Genomic DNA, 18,848 nt, shown 5'->3' with positions numbered 1-18,848 from the left:
ATAATGGATCCATTTCTAGAAGCACACCATCCTACCAAGACTAAATCAGGAAGAGGTAGAAAGTCTGAACCAATAATGAAAAGAGATTAAATCAGTACTTGAAAATCTCTGAAGCAGGAAACGCACCAGTTTCACCAGCAAATTCTGACAAAAATGTAAAGAATTAATACCAATTTTCTCAAAGTCTTCCAAAAAATTGAGGAGTAGGGAAAACTACCAAACTATTATATGAAGCCAGCATTACCCTGATACCAAAGTCAGATAATGACACCTTAAGGAAACTATAGACCAATATCTCCCATGAATATGGATGCAAAAATTCTCAAAATAATAGCAAATCAAATTCAAGAATTCAGTAAAAGAGTTATACACCATGATTGAGTGGGTTTTACCTGTGGGATGCAAGAATGGTTCAACATATGCAAACTGATAAACGTAATACATCACATTAATTTAAAAAATCACATGATCATCCCAACAGGTGCAAGAAATGCATCTGACAAAATACAACATACTCTTATGATAAAAACCCTTTATAGATGGGATAGAGAACGAACATACCCTATCAAAATTAAGGTCATATATGACAACCCACAGTGAACATTATACTCAATGAGAAAATTTAAAAGCTTTTCTTAAAAAATCAGGAACAAGACAAGAATGCACACACTAACGACTCCTACTCAAAATAGTGCTGGAAGTCCTAGATAGCGCAATTAGGCAATACAAAGAAATAAAAGTCACCCAAATCCGAAAAGAAGAAAAACTCACTTTTTGCAGAGGATATGATTTTGCATATAGAAAAACCTCAAAGAAAACCAAATAACTGTTGGAATTATCCAGCAATTTAGAGAAGTTGCAGAATACAAAAATCTACAAACAAATCAGTTGCATTTCTATATACTAATGACAAAACATCTGAAAGACAAAAACTATGCCATTCCAACAGCATTAAAAACAATAAAATACTTAGAAATACTTTTAAACAAGCAAGTTAAAGATCTGTACAATGAAAACTATGAGCCTTTCCTGAAAGACACCAAAGAAAACACAAACTAATGGCGAGACACGTCACACTCATGAGTTGGAATTAATATTGTTAAAATATCCATACTACCCAAAGTCATCTATAGATTCAATGTAATCCCCATTGAAATACCGATGGCATTCTTCATAGACATAGAAAAACAATCCTAATAGGTGGCTGTCATTTGTGTAAGTGTGAAGAAGAAATGAGTATCTTGCAGTGGGGGTGGGGAGGGAATGTCAGCATCTCTACCCATGAAGAAAGGCACGATGTTCAAGCTCAAACTGTACCACCCATGCCACCGATTCTTATTGCTCACCACCTCCCACCCTCTTTTCTGGAGTAAGTCATATTTGGGTCATTTGGTTATTTACTTAACCCCAGTACTGTCTGAACTCTAAATACAGAAAGCAATAAAGGCCAGAAGCTAGAGAGGAAACCCCTCTACATTTTATAGTGATTGTTATATTTACCTTTCAACTTCATCCTGGGAAAAAGTAGAAATGATATTGGATACATTATCGGAAGACAGCATATAGTTGTTACTAATCATGAATCATTTCTTCTAAGATAAATATTTGGAGTAGGTTAGCAGTACTCGGATACCAAAGCCAGATAAGGGCACCACAAGAAAAGCCAACTACAATCTGATATCCCCGATGAATACAGATGTGAAAATTCTCAACAAAATACTAGCAAACCAAACTCGGCAGCATTGAAAGGATCATACACCTTGAGCAAGGAGATTTCATCCCTGGGATGCAAGAATAGTTCCACATACACAAATCGGTGAGTATGATACAATACAATAGAATAAAAGATAAATTATATGTCCATCAACAGAATAGGTAAATTGTAGTCTGTTCTTGTAATAGATTACTACACAATAGAACGGATTTGTAGAATGAGAACCTTCCCACCAGGAGAACAATAATGTCCCTATGGTTTTCTTCTCTGGCCACTCCTAATCAGTTACTTCAGAGAGGAGTGCAGAGGAGAGTTCTCTCCTAAATCTTTAGTACCATCTCTCAAGAACCAAAGGACCTCTGAATTTGCCCAGAATTCATTCATTCTTATTAAAACGGTTCTTTTAACTCCTAAAGACTCTAAGAATTCAACCTACTCTAAAATGTCAGATGGAAAATAAATGCTTAACTCCCCCTCCATCATCCTTGATCTTCTCATGCTTACCCATTGGAAGGCCATGGACTCTAACTTCTAAACAACATCCGTTTCTCTCAGGATTAACTTTAGCTGCAATTCTCTCTCTCTCTCTCTCTCTCTCTCTCTCACACACACACACACACACACACACACACACACCCCTGTCAATGGCCCTAGAAGTTCCAAGATCCCAGCTCCCTCCAGCTTACTCGTCTGCCACATAGCCCAAAAGAGCTCTTCAAGCTTTGGCTGTCACTTTTGCATTCCACCAACCAGAAGAGATAAGTAGAAATGAAGGGAGCACTTCTTTTTAAGATGCTTCCCAGAGGTCTCAGACAACACCTCTGCTCACATTCCATTGACTGTAGTCAATGTAGTCACATGGCCATGCTTGCCATGCTTTGCTACGAGGGAAATAGGGAAAACCGTTAGCTGCATGGCCATCTACACAGCTTAAATTCCAAGTTCTCACTACAAAGAAGGGTAGAATGGACAGTAGGAATCTCTACAACCTCCATTCCAAAAAAATAACTTCCCACGCTTATCAGTAGCTACCAGCAATCGTTTTTGCAGTTCTCTGTTTTCTTCTTCCAGGGCGTGGAAGAAGAAAAACAGTTGTCTACTTTACCAATGTGTCAGCCACAGTTGAGCTAGCTCAGATGCCCAGTTCTACCTGGATCTCGCAAGACCATTATAGAACCTCTACTCAGCATCCTATGCTGGGCATGCGAACCTTGAGCTACGTAAACTAAAGGCAATCGTTGATGATCTTATCATCTGATATTAAATATCAACATTACTTATACTTCTTTTTCTTTTTTAAGATTTTTTTTATTTATTTATTTGACAGAGAGAGACAGCCAGCGAGAGAGGGAACACAAGCAGGGGGAGTGGGAGAGGAAGAAGCAGGCTCATAGCGGAAGAGCCTGATGTGGGGCTCGATCCCATAACGCTGGGATCACGCCCTGAGCCGAAGGCAGACGCTTAACCGCTGTGCCACCCAGGCGCCCCTACTTATACTTCTTTTGGGAAACTTTTATGGACACTTGGCTCCAAAAGTGGAACGTCCTTCAGGATAAAGCTGTGTCCTCACCTCACCAGAGAAGGCTGCATGGCACAGACCTCCTCTTGCCCTAGGAGTACCTACCGATCCCTGATTTTGTTTTCTCATTACTTGTTTTATTCCGAATGCATCATTATAAGTTACCATGTGGCTTATTCGTAACAAAGTGAAATACACACAAGTTATTACCGTATGTCAAGTTTAAATATTTTGGGGAGAGACAGAATTAGAAAGGAAGAGTTGCTTCTGAAGCATGAAGCCAAAAGCATGAGTCATATTTGAAGCAGGCGGCCAGGAGAAACAGGTGGCTGGATATTGTCAGCGGAAAGGATTGCCACTTGTGGGACAGGATGAAAGCAGATGTAGGTCAGGCCAGCGTCTCAGTACAGAGCCATGTCGCTCCCCTTGAGTGGTGCCTGGCACCGCCACCGAGCCAGCTGGGCCAGGTCATAAAAGGAACTGGAAGCCATAAAGAGGTGTGACTTTATCCTTAGAAAAGAGAGTCACTAAGAGTTTTCAGAGGGAGAGGGGTAAGATCATATTCATTTTAGAAAAGTGGTGCTGGTGGCAGTGGGGGAAGTGACAGGCGACAGTACCAGCACAGTAGTGGAGCAGAAATAACGTCAAGGGTTCAGCAGAAAAGACAGGGTAAGTCAAAAGGCATTTCTTAAAAAAGGAATTGGAATAAAGGAACCCCACTAGCTAATTGTATAACATTCAGGGTGCAGTGCGCATGGATGAAGCCAAGGGAAAAGTGGAGGGCTATTCTGAGTCTTAGTATCAAATGGAGAGGATTCCAGGAAGAGCAGGGTGGTGATGGTGCACACTTCCTGCTAAGAACACTTAAAATTCTTGTAGCATTCCCAAGCTCAGATGTCTACGAGGCAGATTTTAAAAAAGGGACTGCAGCTCAAAAGCAATCTGTAGATTCCAGGGAGATTAGCAAAGAGTGGATTAGCCAAACACGAAGAGGGGAATGGACTCACTCGAGAACATCTGGGGAACTGGAACGGCTGTGTGGCCAAGGCACTTTGGGTGGGCAAAGGCAGATCACAGCCAACTAGAAAAATGTTGGGTGTGGGACTGAGCATCTGACCTATGCAGGACAATGGTCTGGGTTGAGGCTGCAAAGAGGAAGAGGACTTCAAAGCGTATTCTCTGCTAAGAGAAACACCAACAAGCATTTCAACAAATTATGGTAACTTATGATAAGTCCTGGAACACAGGTGTGTTCAAGGGACTGCTGAGGGACAAGGGAGTGCCCCACTGTCTGGGGAAGGAAGAGGGGACAAGGTCTGGGGATACTTTTAGCAGGGAGAAAATTTGAGCTAGGTCCCAATGCACAAGTTACGGAGGAAGAACATTCTAGCAGAAGTGAGAACACTTACAAAATCCTAAAGTACCAGACAGCACAGCTGTCTTAGAGAACAGAAAGGAGCTTCTGTGAATGGAGCTCAGGTTGGGAACAAGCACATAAAGAAACAGGATGTCAGAAAGGCAGGTTGGGACCAGACTGGGAAGGGCTTCAGCCTTGTCCAGAAAAGCACATGCCCCAAAGTCATCCAAGGAGGTCTTAGCCTGGGTTGTTCCGATACAGGGAATATAAACCTACTCGAAGCAGATTAGGTAAAAGGGAGTCTATGATGAAGAATCAAGGCTCCTTCCCTTCTCGCTCCCTTTCTTGTGGGGACGTAGGCTGTGTGGATGCTGCAGATTTATCCCTACAGGTCGATTTGTTCCAGTTCTCCCAAAGCAGCAACATGTGTGCCATTTGGGGTTTCCACAATGCCAGTTATGACTGTAATTCTACATTATTTCTATGCCCTACTGCTCAGGTCTGTTGGGCTCAGAATTTTGGTCTCTAATTGTCTGGGACATAATTATCATGGATCCAACACCAGGAGCTGAAGAGACAGATTCCCTTGTATAACCCCGATTCTGCAGATCTCACTTAGCAGGGACTAAGTTGGGGAGCACTGCTAAAGAAAGGGGCATGAATTAGGAATGCACCCCGAATGTACCTACTTAGTGACAGTGTGCCAGGGGTAGTCAATACGCCCTGGGGGGAGAAAACCACGGCACATCTTCTTGGAGTGCAAAGTTCCTCTTCAATTCAACAAGTTTTTATTGACTTATTGTTTGCTAGGCATTGGTCCAGGCTGTAGAAATACAGCAAAGACGAAATGGTGTCATGTTTCAAGGAGCATATATTTTAGTTAGGGAAAGACAAAAATCCACATCAAATAGAAATAAATGTATTGTTGGGGGCACCTGGGTGGCTCAGTCAGTTAAGCGTCTGCTTTCAGCTCAGGTCATGATCTCAGGGTCCTGGGATCGAGCCCCTGCATCTGGCTCTCTGCTCAGTGGGGAGGTTGCTTCTCCCTCACTCTGCCACTCCCCTCCACTTGTTCTCTCAAATAAAATCTTAAAAAAAAAAAAAAAAAAGAAAGCAGGATAAGGGGGATTATATTATTTAGGATCTGGCTTGGCTTCAAATAACAAACCACCACCACCACCACCAACAACAACAACAAGCTTAAACAAGTTTCTTTTTCGCTTTCATAATACTGGGAGGTGGTAAGTCCGACGCTGGTAGGATACTCCATGGTGTCAGGAATTCACATTCCATTTGGGATTGGGCTGCTATGCGTGCCTACAGTTTGGCTGCTGGGACTCCAGCCATGACCTACAACTTCATCTAAAAAGACAAGGCTACCCTAACACATACCACACACAGGCTCCTTCCTTTTACATTTCACTGGCTAATCGATCATCTAGGTCCAAGAAAAGCTGGGAAGTGCGTTTTATTTTATGCGGCCATGTGTAATTATTATAAAAGAAGGGGAGTGTGAATATTGGTGGAAATTAGTGTCTGTTATAAGGTCAGTAATCACACAAAGGGGGCACAGAGGTCGCACAGGATGGTTATGGGATAGTCCCTCGGAACATCTGACAGAGCCTGGGAAAGAGGGCAAACGTGCTCCTAGCTGAGGGAAGAACACGTCAAATTCTGGCAAGACCATCCTACTCAATGTAAGGGAAGGACAGCAAAAGGTCAGGGTGGTTGGCTCTCCAAACAGACCAGAGTCACTTCTTGATCAAGCAAGACCACTGCTTACTTGCCACAGTAAGGACACTCCCCATCTGGACAGTCTCAGAGTCCCAGAAGAGAGAGGAGAGCACATTTATGGGGTTTTAGGGTCTGGGCTTGAAGAGTTTTAGGAAGGTCAGTCAATGTGGGGACCTAATCGGGTTTGGACAAAGTCAGTGAGGTACCAGTTCACAGCTGGTAGACACGACTAGGCAAGGGCTTCTGAGCAAGTCAGACACACCAGCGGTTCTTGGCTAAGCACGCCACGGAGTAGTTTGTCCAGAGAAGGCAGTTGACCCAAATGAGCCCTCAGCTGTCCTGAGAAGGGTTTGGCTGAGCAGCCTATCGTCGGTGTCAAAGAAATGCAGGGATTCATGAAGCAAACAAAAAAGTCACTTACTGGCACGAATTTCCTGGAGCAAAGAATAAGGTCCTGTTGAGGAGGGTTTAGTTCGGTCACTCATAGCTGAAGCTGGGAGTCTGAGGCACAGCCATTCTCCACCTGGTCAGGAGACGGCTCCTGGGGGCTGGTGGGCCACAGGCAGGACTTAATTTGGATTTTACTTTGAGATAGAGTATCTTGGGCAGAGTAGTAACTAAAGGATCACCTTGGCTGCCGCATGCATTTGCTGGGGCCGCCATGACGAAGCAGCCCAGGCTGGGCAGGTCACACAGAAATTTGCTGGGGCACAGTTGTGGAGGCTGAAGTCTGCAGTCAAGGTGTTGGCAGGGTTGATTCCTTCAGAGGGCTGTAGGGCAGGGTCAGGTCCAGGCCACACTCGTTGGCTGAGAGGACCATCTTTACCCTACCTGTCTCTTCATGTTCCCTCTGTGCATGGACCTCAATTTCCCCTTCTTATAGGGACACCGGTCGTAATGAATTAAGGCCCCCTGAAGCGCCTCATTTGAACTTGACTACCTCTGTAAAGACCCTATCTCCAAATAAGGTCCTATTCTGAGATTCTGAGGGTTAGGACTTTATTGTATGAATTTTGAGGACACATTTCAAATACAGTGAATAGGATTGTGAGGGGCTAGAGTATTAGGGGGGAGACTAACTGGAGGCTAGCACAGTTGTACAGGTAAAAGGGTGGCACCTTGGATGGGGTGGTCAATGAGAGGTAGAAAGAGGGAATGAGTTCTGGATGTATTTTGGTGGTGATGCCAATAGACTTCACTGATAGATTGCATGCAGGATAGGGAAGAAGAATCAAGAAGGACTGTAAGGATTTAGCCAGTGAGAAATTAAAACTGCTTACTCAGCCCCTTCCTGCCTCAGGACCTTTGCACTTGCTTTTCCTTCAGACTGAAATGCTCTCATCTTAGTCCTTATAATTGCAATTGTAACTTAAAAGTCTCCTCCTTGGGGAGGCATTTCCTAGCCTTACCATATAAAGGTGTCACTTCACAGCTATCACCTCACATTATCTTAGCTCACTGCTTGCCCTTGTAACTCCTTGACGCGCTATTATCCATCTCTTGCCACCGACATGAGAGTAACACCAAGACAGGGATCTTCTCCGCCTTGGTCACGGCTGTATTACCAGGTCCTATAACAGGGCCTTGCACATAAGCATTCAGTAACTGACGGAGTGAATAGTGACCTAGTGCCAACACTGAGCGACAGAGAAATGCAGAGTAAACTGTCAGTTTCTAGTGCAGAGGACTGGGTAGATAACAGAGAAAAGAGAAACCCACATCAACCTGGCTTTCATAGAGACCTGTTTGCTCCTATAACCAGTAGTTTTCATAGCTGGTTTGATTCAACAGCTGCCCAGCCTGGGAGGCTTTGTTATGATGGCCCCCCGCAAATGCATGTGGCAGCCAAGGTGATCCTTTTGTTACTTCTCTGTCCAAGATACTCCCATCTCGGAGTAAAATCCAAATTAAGTCCTTATCTATTTCTCTGGTGGGTGTCAGCACCATCCTAAAACTGACTTTCCATGAGATGGCCAAGCGGCTATGCAGTTCCAGGTGTCACCCCAATCGAGTCACTAGGTGGAAAAGAAAGAGGAACATCTCTTCTGGTAGGTCTTTCAGCACAGTGGACAGGATTGTTTTCCAGAATCCCCCAACCATCTTTGGGTCTCAGAAGCCCTTAGGGGTTCTTCCCTAAACCAATTTTTGTGGCAACCCAAGTGGGGCTACTTTGTAGTGACCAATGGTTCAAGAAACCATTAGACAAAGCTTAAAAAAAAAAAAATTTCTACCTATTGATATTTACTGTTTTGGAAATCAAAACAAGAAATATAGAAATATTTAGTTCCTTTAAGAAAGCTTGAAAACCCATTGCATTCTAACAATATTTTCATGAAAAAATAGACTTCCAAAAGTAAATTTAGTGAGAAGAGTGGCTACAGTTATACCTCGTCTTGCAAGTTTCTTTACTGTGGGGCTTAATTGAATATAGCTGCATTCCCTGGATTCACTCTGCTGCCATGTTTTCTTGGTAGAGGCGAATCAAGAGCACCTGACCTCCATCAGATATGTGATTGGAAAAAAAGGAAGGAGTGCCTTTCCAGAGAAGAGTATGCACGTTATTAAACTCAGCAACTGGTAATTTCTTAGAGGTTATTAGTGTTGCGGAGCTTAATACAGGAAAGCGTTGTACCCTATTACATTAAAATCCATGGGTCTCTCTTGCACTTTGGAAGAGCCCCTTAACCATGCAATGATTTGGACATGAAGCACTGGCTTACAAATCATCGGTTCACTTATTTTTGCAAACCTTCTAAAATATTGACATGCAATACTGAAAAGTCACAGTGGTTATTATCACAGAATTTTTAAGAGTCTGAAGTATTGGGAACAGCTCAGAGTCCTGGGAGCAGATTTAAGCTTCCCCAAACTCTCATTTTCATTTGAAACCTCCGGTTTTATTACCAGCAATGCTCTCCGTTGTTTTCCTGGAAGTGACATTTTGTTCATTTTTTAGAAAATATCTGCCAGAATAACCATAACTTAGGCTATTCTTGCAAGTAAAAAGGATGTTCCTTTCAAAGACAAACAACAACAAAAAAAAGGTAGCTAATTCAGTCTGAAAAAGGAAAGTTTTCCTCCAGAGAACTTCTGCACTTCAGTGAAATCACACATGCCTCATAGACACCCCCACTTAACTCCCGCACAACGTTGAAAGGTAAGGATTTAGTAAGCTTGGGGGCTTTTCGTTGCTTCATCAAGGATATGAACTGAAACGAGTGGGTTTTCGCCGCGAGTATGTGGCGATGAGCACGTGGGCACCAGGTGCTGTGGTGTTTTGGCTTTGATGCGTGCTTGGGTGCTAGCAGGGCTACCCAACACCGTCACTGAAAACTCCACACAATACGAAAGGCCAATGAGGACTCCCTGACATCACCGAACATTTCACCTTGCGGCACCTGGACGTGTCTTGGGGGAGCTTCAAGGGCTCAAGGTCTACACTTCAGACACCACCGCCTGATGCTAATCATGGCCCGTCCCCAGAGCCCGGACTAAAGCCAACTTCCCCCAAATAGGACCTTGGTTGGGGAGGGATGGACATGACCTGAAGGTTTTCGTTTGGATCACAAGAGGCAAACAGGGCCATGGATGCACAAACACCTGCTAACAGAAGCACAGGTGAAGAACTAGAGCGTTATTGCAACTCTGGCCTCTAGGGGAGAGAGCAGGATCTGGGACGGCTCTGAAAGGGTCGTCCAGATTTCATCATATATATATACACACACACACACACACATTTACACACATACGTATTATTTAGGTCTTCTGAAACAAGGATGCCTGTTGTAGTTTTACAAGTAAAAAAAAAATAAAGGCTTGCGTGGTGGCTGACCACTCGAGGCAGAGAACTGGGCTACGATTTTAGGTTGTTGGTGAGACAAGTGTTTCCCCTTGTTTCTAAGGGCATCCCATCCAGATCAGTACCCTGTTACCACCTGGACAGTTTACACTACAATTGATCAGGTTACAGCTTTCTTTAATGACACTCCACACTTGAGTTCATGTAGATTCAGTCTGGGTGTTCCTCAAACCAGACACCCTAAAATCTCATAGTATTCAGGGTGAATAGTCTGTAGTTTATAGCATAGACATGATCGTTTACTTACTCTGCTGTCAGATTACTCTGTGGAGATTCCAAGATCTCTTGAGAACCTATACTTTAGGAGTATGGTCTTAGGATCATTCCAAAGAAGACCTCCTCTACCTGAATATTGTAGAAGTATTATCTTCTATTTTTTCTAACATGCCCATGTTTTTAATTTTTTTGTTAACATTTTTATGTTTAAATCCCATCTGGCTTTCATTCTGGTGTTGTCATGTTCATTTACAACATTTTTCCAAAACATGGACAGTGGTAGTAACATTTTTTTACTAATTCATTTTTCCTCTGGTTTTAAATGCCATTTTCAAAAAAAACACAAAATACACAGTACATGGATTTTTTGGGCTCTTCATTTTGCTCCCCTGAACCATTTATCTCTTCACGAATGAAAATACGATTACCTACTGAAGAAAGCCACCCCGCCCCGTGTGTTGTTTCTATTGCCGCTTAAGTAATATAAATTTGTTATCTCACAGTTTTGGAGATTAGAAGTCCAAGGTGAGCCTCACTGGATTAAAGCCAAGGTGTCAGCAGGGCTGGTTCCTTTGGGGGCTCTGGGAGGGGATCTGTTCTGCAGCCTTCCTCCGTCTTCAAAGCCAGCAAACAGGACTGGAGCTCTCTCCAGTTGCCTCCCTCTGAGCACCTTCTCGGCCTCCCTTTTCTACTTGAAAGGACCCTGGTGATTACATGGGGTCCACCTGGACAGCCCGGGGTTCCAAGGTGAGCTGATTGGTAATCCTAAATTCCACCTGAGTCCCACATTGTTCTTTGCCATGTAAACTAATTTATTCACAGGTTGCAAAAATTATGTTGGTTATCTTTGGACGAACATCATTCTGTCTGCCACTCAGTATTCCTCCTTTAAAAAAATTGTTTTCCTTCATGAGTTTTAGATCAAATTTGTCAAGGTCCCACTGTACTGTTATCCTGCTCCTTCACACCTCCCCCAACCAAAAAAAAAAAAAAACCCAGTTAGATTTCTACTGAATATGCATTAAAGTCAGAGTGTGAGGCTGAGTATTTTATACATCCTAACGGTGATAAACACTAAATTTCCATTTACCACACTAGAGGAAAGACGACTTTTCTTGCTAGGTGTAGAAAATATAAAATGGTTTTCATAATCGAAAGAAAGATAGACTCTACAGAGACATGATACACTTACGTAATGTTATCTTTCTGGATATTTTATTTTTGTGATCTGCCAGCTATTTTTTTTTCTTGTGATTTCTTTTCTCATTCTAAATAAATATCCACGTTCACATCTACCTTTGTATTTGTAAACCTGTGTTTTCTTAAAAGGCTCCCACTCCCCCAGCTAAGTTCCACACCCCACAGAACCTGTTTCCACTCCATCAGATGAAATTCCACCTGGTTCCTCAGGCCTGAAATTTGGAAGGCATGCCTCTCTCCTCCGTTTCTCATTTATCACCCCAGGCTATCGCCTCGGTGGATGGCAACTGTCTGCTCTCTCTTACTTCTTTCTTCGCTTATCTTTATCTGCCCAGGTGATAAGTAAACCCCACCCCCTTCCACACACACACCTTCCAAGGGTCACGACCTCAGGACCTTCATCTGTTCTTCATCTTTGAAACCCAGGAAAGTGCGTGGGAAACACAACTAGCAGTGCATACACATTTGCGGAGTCAATACTTCTTTGTAAAAACCTGAAACAATACAGAAAGTTCTGTTGCACATCACCTGAGCTTACTTCCCTGTCCCAGAGATAATCACTCTCATTAGTAGTTTCTAGACATTTGCATGTAGAAATGTTGTTTTATTTAGTTTTTACTGAAATGGGGTAGTGCACAGATTATTCGGCACCCCCCTTTCTTCACCTCATGTCCTGGAGATCTAGGGCAATACGTTTCCACCTGTTTCCTTCCACCTACAGCGTAGCATTTCCCTTGTCATCTTTGTGAATCCATGTAATCATTCTACTACGGACGCTCATTTAATTAGACTTGAATCAAAGGCTATCTGTCCGTGTTTGGTGGACACTGTCAAATTTCCCTCAAAAAAGCTGTACAGGAGGAATTAACGTCTTCTCCATACAGAGTCACTAACGAAGTCTAAGCCGACATTACCTCTAGTCGGGAGTCTAGCAACATCTCCAACCTGCTGATCTACTTGCCACACTGCCTAGAACAACTTTTTTTTTTTTAACCCTCTTTTAAGCCTTTCAGTAGCTTTCCAGATCCTTTGGGATAAGGTCTAAAATCCTTTACATGTCTCATAAGTCCCACCGTCATGTGGTTCTTCCCGACCTTTCCTTTCCTGACCCAACCCATATCAGCTTTGTCTCCTTCCCTTGCCCCACTTACTTTCTCCACCAATAGTTCTCAAATTATTCCATGGGGGAATCCCTGAGAATATGTAAAGATGTGGTCTGAGTAGTTTTAAAGGACTTAACTTTCAGATACTTAACTTTCCTGAAACTGATCTGCCTATGAAGACTCCTGAGTGTCCAGACCCACCTTGCATGGCCCCCACCCACTTGGTCCACCTCAAATCTTACTACATTGTACTGCACTGCAGAGGTGGGAAGGTGTAATGAACTTGAGGACACCGAAAGATAATTTGAAATTTCTTTTAATTAAGGCATCGTAAGACAGGCATTGTCACTAAAACTTTACTTAACAATAATCACCAGATTTTGTGATACACAGACTCATTGTATATTGCTAACAATAGTAATGGCTCAACACAGGAGAAATTTTTACTTTTAGATACTTGATGATACAGTCTGAGCAATAAATGGCTTTGAATCATAAAAGGATATTCCGTTAACTTAAATTCTGTGGTACAAGTGGAATGAAATATGTTTTCACGGAGAAAAAGAAAGGATCAATGAAAAATTCCAATTGGTAAAAACCTTAAGTATTTAAACAGATGATGATGGGTAATAAATCACCATGGTATTCATAATCCATTCAGACCATTTAACAGATTTCTGTAATCACTTTATTTTAAAATGTCATAACTCATCAGAATTTACTTTCGTAACTAATAAAACTTACAATAAAAACAATTTTAGCTATTACCTTAAAAATGTGTGACGGAAATACAATTCTTTTAGGGGCATCCAATTTTTTTTTAAGTGTGGCCCATTCCATGGGGCACCTGGGTGGCTCAGTGGGTTAAGCGTCTGTCTTCAGCTCAGGTCATGATCTCATGGTCCTAGGATGGAGCCCCGCGTTGGGCTCCCTGCTTGGGGGGGGGGGTCTGCTTCTCCCTCTCCTCTCTGCCCCCCAGGTTGTGCCAGCTCTCTCTCAAATAAATTAAAAAAAAAAAAAAAAAAAGTGTGGCCCACTCCAGTGCTCCACACAGGGCTTTTCAGTGCTTGGGTACAACGCACTCTCAGCTTCCGTCCTCCGGATACGCAGTTCTCACTTGGGAGGCTCTTCCTCTTATCTCTAGCTGTCGCCTAGCTAACTTCACTGTTAGGTTTCATTTTATGTGTCACTCTGCTTGAGAAGCATTCTTTGTCCCCAGACTAAATGAAATCTCCTTAATAGATGTTCCCATAGTACTATGCATTTACGTAAAACTCACCCCACGTGTAACCCTTCACTACACCTAAGCATCAGAAAGGCACACACAGAACCAGTCTTCTCACTGTCATAACCCAGTGCCAGGGTATACAGGCTAGGGTAGCTGTGCTTCTCTAAAAGAACCATTTTCCTAAAGTGGCAGAAAAGGAAGTCAGATTGCAAGGGATTAAAAAATGCACAAGGTAAGGAGGTAGAAGCAGAGAATGTGGGTTGATTATAGTTTAAGAAAGGAGTAAGTGACCAGAAGGGAGAGTGAATCCGCCACTGTTACTAGGAAGAGAGAAGAGCACAGGACTAATCAGGTAGGCAGGGCTGGGTTTGGATCTAAATGGGGACAAGAGAAACTTAAGCTCTCAGTGCCTCCACGCCAAAACACTGCAAAGAACTTTACCACTTGGTGACTGACAGTAACTGGGGCATAATTCACAGAAAGCAACATATTTACATACATCACACATATTCATTGACTTCATACATACAGATCGTAATGTGAACACTGAGCCTGCTTTCTCTTCATACACCTTCTAACTGTAGGGATGTCTGGTCTCAATCAAAGGAAGCATGAGTGGCACTGGAGATGCACACCCATGACTTTCTCCCTCCAAAAAACAATCTAGTTCTTCTTACAGTATAGGCTATTACTTTTCACAGAGAGAGAGGGGAAACCCTGCTGAAAGTCTTTCTTTTGTGTAATGTTTCCTGTTGGCAATATACTTGTCCAAATACTTGTTCCTTGAGAACACTATTCACCTGGCTTTGTCTCCTAAGATAACCATCTACCAATCATGTTACATGATGTCAATCACACAGTCACAGAAAATAGCCACTGTCCTGGCCCTGGTTAGAATTTTCCATTGAAATGGTTCCCTGCATAAAGCTATCCACAGGCTTCCCTTAACATAAAAAAAAATTTTTTTTTTATTTTTTTCACTTAAAGCATTTGGCATTCTTTGGAAGTGCAACTGTCCCCAGAAAAGGTTACACATTCAACCACTTCCACTGAAGCCAAAGGGCAGTAGAAGAATCTGAAAGGTCTCTGGGTCTGTTTTTACATCACTAAAGCAACTGCCCTGCCTTCCTAGATTTTTGCGAAAGTCACGAAAGTATGTCAGTACTTTACATATTTTATATGCACAGTCCAGCTACTTTAAAGTACTACCCCCAAAATGAGGCTCCTTATTGAAACAAAATGGGAAAACAGAGACCAGGCGCTGGGGAAGTGCAGCAAGAGCGAATCTGAAAGGTCTGATGGTGTGGAAAGCACCTGGTGAGAAGGCTGAGCTAACATGCAATTATCCTCATTATTGTGATGGAAGCAGCGGGCCTGCAGCTGAACCTCCCCGGTGGCGGGAGGAGGAGGAGGGAGGGAGTCCTGCGCACTTACTGGGGAGAGGGGAAGACCCGGGGAAGGCGGACGGTGTGGGAGCCACCCAGAAAACCAGCCCCGGGTAGAGATTCCGGGGCGGAGCTTTGACAGCGCTTATCACACCTTCGTCGTTGTGCCTTCCCAAACTAAGCCTGGCAAATATTTGCTGAATGCACAAGTCCTCCCGGCTGGAGACAGAAGAGTCTGCAACACGTCTCAGACCTGGCGCGAGGGGACATCTCGGCTTAAGGGCGCGTCCCGGGGACCAGGGGCCCACAGAGCATGCAAGCAGAACGTGGGGCCTGCCCTCCAGCCAACCCGGGCCCAGAATCCGACTGACGGGACACAAGACCCCCCGGGCCCTCTCCTCCGGCCCGCACCCACCTTCACCCAAGGGGCCGGCCGTCGCCACCCTTCTTCCCGCGTCTGCAGCGACGCCGAGCTTCGGAGCATGCGTGGCGGGCAGACCCCGGCTAGCCACCTGCCCGCCCGGCAGTTGGGCTTCAACTGTCAGCGCAGTCGACCAATCAGAGGCCGTGTTGATTTCACGGAACCCCGCCCCCCTACGGGGGACTATAGCAACTGGAGACCAATCAGGCGGCGTGTTGTTGCCGCGGAGCCCCGCCCCCGACAGGGGCTTTGGGTGACGGGCGAGGGTCATGGGGTGTAAACGCTTCTGAGCTCCTGAGCGTCGGAGGGCCGCGGCATCCCCTTGCCCCGCGGCCGCGAGGAGCGCGCCCGGCCCCGCACTCGCCGGCCCGCCCAGCGCCAGGCGGCGGCGCGGCCCATGCGGCTGGGGGCGGAGGCCGGCGCGGGCTGGGCGTCTCAGGTGCGGCCGGCGGCCGGGAGAGGTGAGGGGGCGGTGGCGGGGCCCGGCACGGCCCGGTGATTGGCCGCTGGCTGAGGGCAGCGGGGCGGCCTGGAGGCGTCCCGGGCCGGGAGCAGCCAGCGGGGCATTCGGCACGCGGCCCCGGCAAGATGCTGCTGTCCCTGGTGCTCCACATGTACTCGATGCGCTGCGTGCTGCCGGCCGCCGTGCTCCTGGGCACTGCCCCCACCTACGTGCTGGCCTGGGGGGCCTGGCGGCTGCTCTCCGCCTTCCTACCCTCCCGCGTCTACCAGGAGGTGGACGACCGGCTGTACTGCGTCTATCAGAGCATGGTACTCTTCTTCTTCGAGAACTACACCGGAGTGCAGGTGAGAGGCACTGCGCGCCGTCCGCGCCCTCCTGCCGCACCCGCCTCCCCCACTCTTCACCTGGGTCCCGGCCGGGAACCATGCAACCCGCGCCCCGCCCCCCACTCCAGGGTACTTTAGGATCGTTCCGCTCTGCCTGGCAGATCCGGCCCCAAAAGTACGTGCCCATCATCACCCTATCCTCCCACGGCGAGGAAAGTCTAACGTTCTTAGGTAGGGTTTGGTCCGATACTTCCTTGCAGGTACCCCAGGATCTCTAGGAAGCTGTGGTTATGTTCTTCCGAGGCCACAAGTGGAATCAGCCGCCCCCCGCTCCCCATTTTTGTAACTGTCTAGGTGCTTAGCTAAGTAGGTGCAGATGAACACTTAAGTAGGGCAAGCAGTTGACAAGTTTTTGGCGTTTGGTCTAAGAAGATTGGTAATGTTTGAAGTCAAAACGGCGCTCTTAAAAATCGGAGACCTTCTCTTAAAACAGATGAATGTTACTATTTGGACAATAAGTACAACTTTGTTTTGCATTCTTCCCCAGTATTAAGTGAAAGCTGGACCAGGAAATTAATACATTTGTTACTGTAGAAGGCTAACCCTAGATAAAATTCTTGCCAACTTACACTAGGCTCAGATGTGTGGCTAATTTTTTGTCTGATGACTTTCTGTTAACTTTTTCTGTAGAGATTGGATCTGTAGATTAAATTTGTTTAAAAAAAAAAGAAAATAAAAAAAATGTAGAAGACCCCCGTAACTTTAGTTATTTGAACTCTTTTACAAACATAACAATTGTGAATTTTCCTTTTATTTCCCAATTTGAATACGAGCTTGATTCTTGTTATTACTTATATCCAATTAGTCTTTTTTTTTTTTTTTTTTTCCTTTTCTCGGTCGGGGTTGGGTCGAAGGGAATGGGATGGCATTGGTTTTTTTCTTTTTGTCTTTTTTTTCCCCTGGAGCAGCTGTTTTCATCCTGTTGTCAACCAGCTACTATTTTCAGTTTGCAGTTGCGCTTCTGTGGATCTCTGATGACTCTGAGTTTGCCCCAGTTGGAGGTTGTTTGGGGGAAGGGAAGTAAGAGAAGCCAGGGCCTACATTTAAACCAGTATCTGTAAGTGCTTCCTCGAAAAGAAAGATCGGTCTTCCAGATCATGGTTTTCTGTTACTTGACTTTTAAAATGGGCTTCATTTAAAATTTTCACGAATTCAGACCATTTCCCCCTCTTTGCTCTTACTTCACCGCATTTGTCTAAATGTACGGCTTTGTCATGATTAAATATTTAATTTCACATCAGATGACAGCTGACCTGGGCTAGGATACAGACAGAACATAGGACAAAGTCAGTTATCTTTTAGAAAAATAATACTACCTGTGGTGGGTTCATTTTTGTTCAAAGAATATAGCATGTTCCATGCAACATAGAGTATAATATACCAGTGAAGTTCTATGTGTTTAGCAAGTTTCTTATTTTAAAAACGATTGTAAAATTTCAGTGTTTCTAAATTGTATGTCTTACCTTATACCCTGTTCAATGTAGACCTCCAGTTTAATTTTTGAGTTCTCAGCACATGGTTTTCTAAAAAATTGAATCTGTTGATCATCAGTGGGCAACCATTTCTAGAATTCCTAACAAACTTTAAGGAACACACATTAAATAAAACTTTGAATTATACTTGAGGGCTATCAGATACCCTTTTATAAATGCATGAACGATAATATCCGGAATAATAAAGGAAAGGAAATGTATTTACAAGGACATTCTGTCACCTTATTCTTAGTTTTACTTACTAGTTTTCATCAGTGACTTTGTCATTGTAAAGTTTTGATTAACATTTTAGCTTGTTTTTCTTATTTTGCTAGTGGACTTTTTATTTTTCTTGAATTGTTTTTCACCTCTAATTTGCAAAGAACGGAGGTGATCCTCATTTTTGTCCTCTGTAAAAGAATGCTGATTCATTTCTGAAGAAGTGTTAGTAATTTAAGTTTTGGATGAAAGGGAGTTCACCATTAAATTATATACATTGTTGAAGTGTATTTAAATTAGAATTTTTTCCACCCCCTCCCATCCGGCGACCACCAGTTTGATCTCTGTATTTATGGGTTTCTTTTTTGTTTCGTTTTTTAGATAACACATATAAAGTGAAAGTGAATGGTATTTGTCTGTCTGACTTATTTCACTTAGCATAATACCCTCTAGGTCCATCCTTGTTGTCCCCGATGCCAAGATCATTCCTTTTTATGGCTGAGTGATATTCCAGTGTGTGTGTGTGTGTGTGTGTGTGTGTGTGTGTGTAGCACATTTCATCTATCAATGGA

At 44.1% G+C, this 18,848-nt stretch overlaps 1 protein-coding gene and 1 long non-coding RNA gene across 6 annotated transcripts in view; one reads left to right on the top strand and one right to left on the bottom strand.

Moving 5' to 3' along the window:
- LOC123800897 (uncharacterized) overlaps positions 1 to 15,852 on the bottom strand; it is a 199,510-nt gene extending 183,658 nt beyond the window's left edge. For 3 of the 5 annotated variants that reach the window (XR_006782048.2, XR_006782046.2, XR_006782049.2), the window contains exons 1-3: positions 15,731 to 15,852; positions 11,971 to 12,093; positions 10,901 to 11,102 (exon numbers count right to left, since the gene is read on the bottom strand). This is a non-coding gene — a long non-coding RNA (uncharacterized LOC123800897). The remainder of the gene's footprint in view (positions 1 to 10,900; positions 11,103 to 11,970; positions 12,094 to 15,730) is intronic. The other 2 variants (XR_015721990.1, XR_006782047.2) reach the window with 1 other exon arrangement.
- Positions 15,853 to 15,962: 110 nt separating this feature from the next.
- Positions 15,963 to 18,848, top strand: part of AGPAT5 (1-acylglycerol-3-phosphate O-acyltransferase 5) — a 59,249-nt gene continuing 56,363 nt past the window's right edge. Inside the window, exon 1 of the mRNA XM_045810848.2 lies at positions 15,963 to 16,543. Within this exon, the coding sequence (XP_045666804.1) occupies positions 16,325 to 16,543 (219 nt within the window). The 5' untranslated portion in view covers positions 15,963 to 16,324. The remainder of the gene's footprint in view (positions 16,544 to 18,848) is intronic.

This window comes from Ursus americanus, chromosome 27 (assembly GCF_024610735.1).
Source record: "Ursus americanus isolate L20-20 chromosome 27, mUrsAme1.1.p, whole genome shotgun sequence".
In the NCBI taxonomy this organism is placed as follows: domain Eukaryota; kingdom Metazoa; phylum Chordata; class Mammalia; order Carnivora; family Ursidae; genus Ursus; species Ursus americanus.
This window is presented reverse-complemented; position numbering and strand designations above follow the sequence as displayed.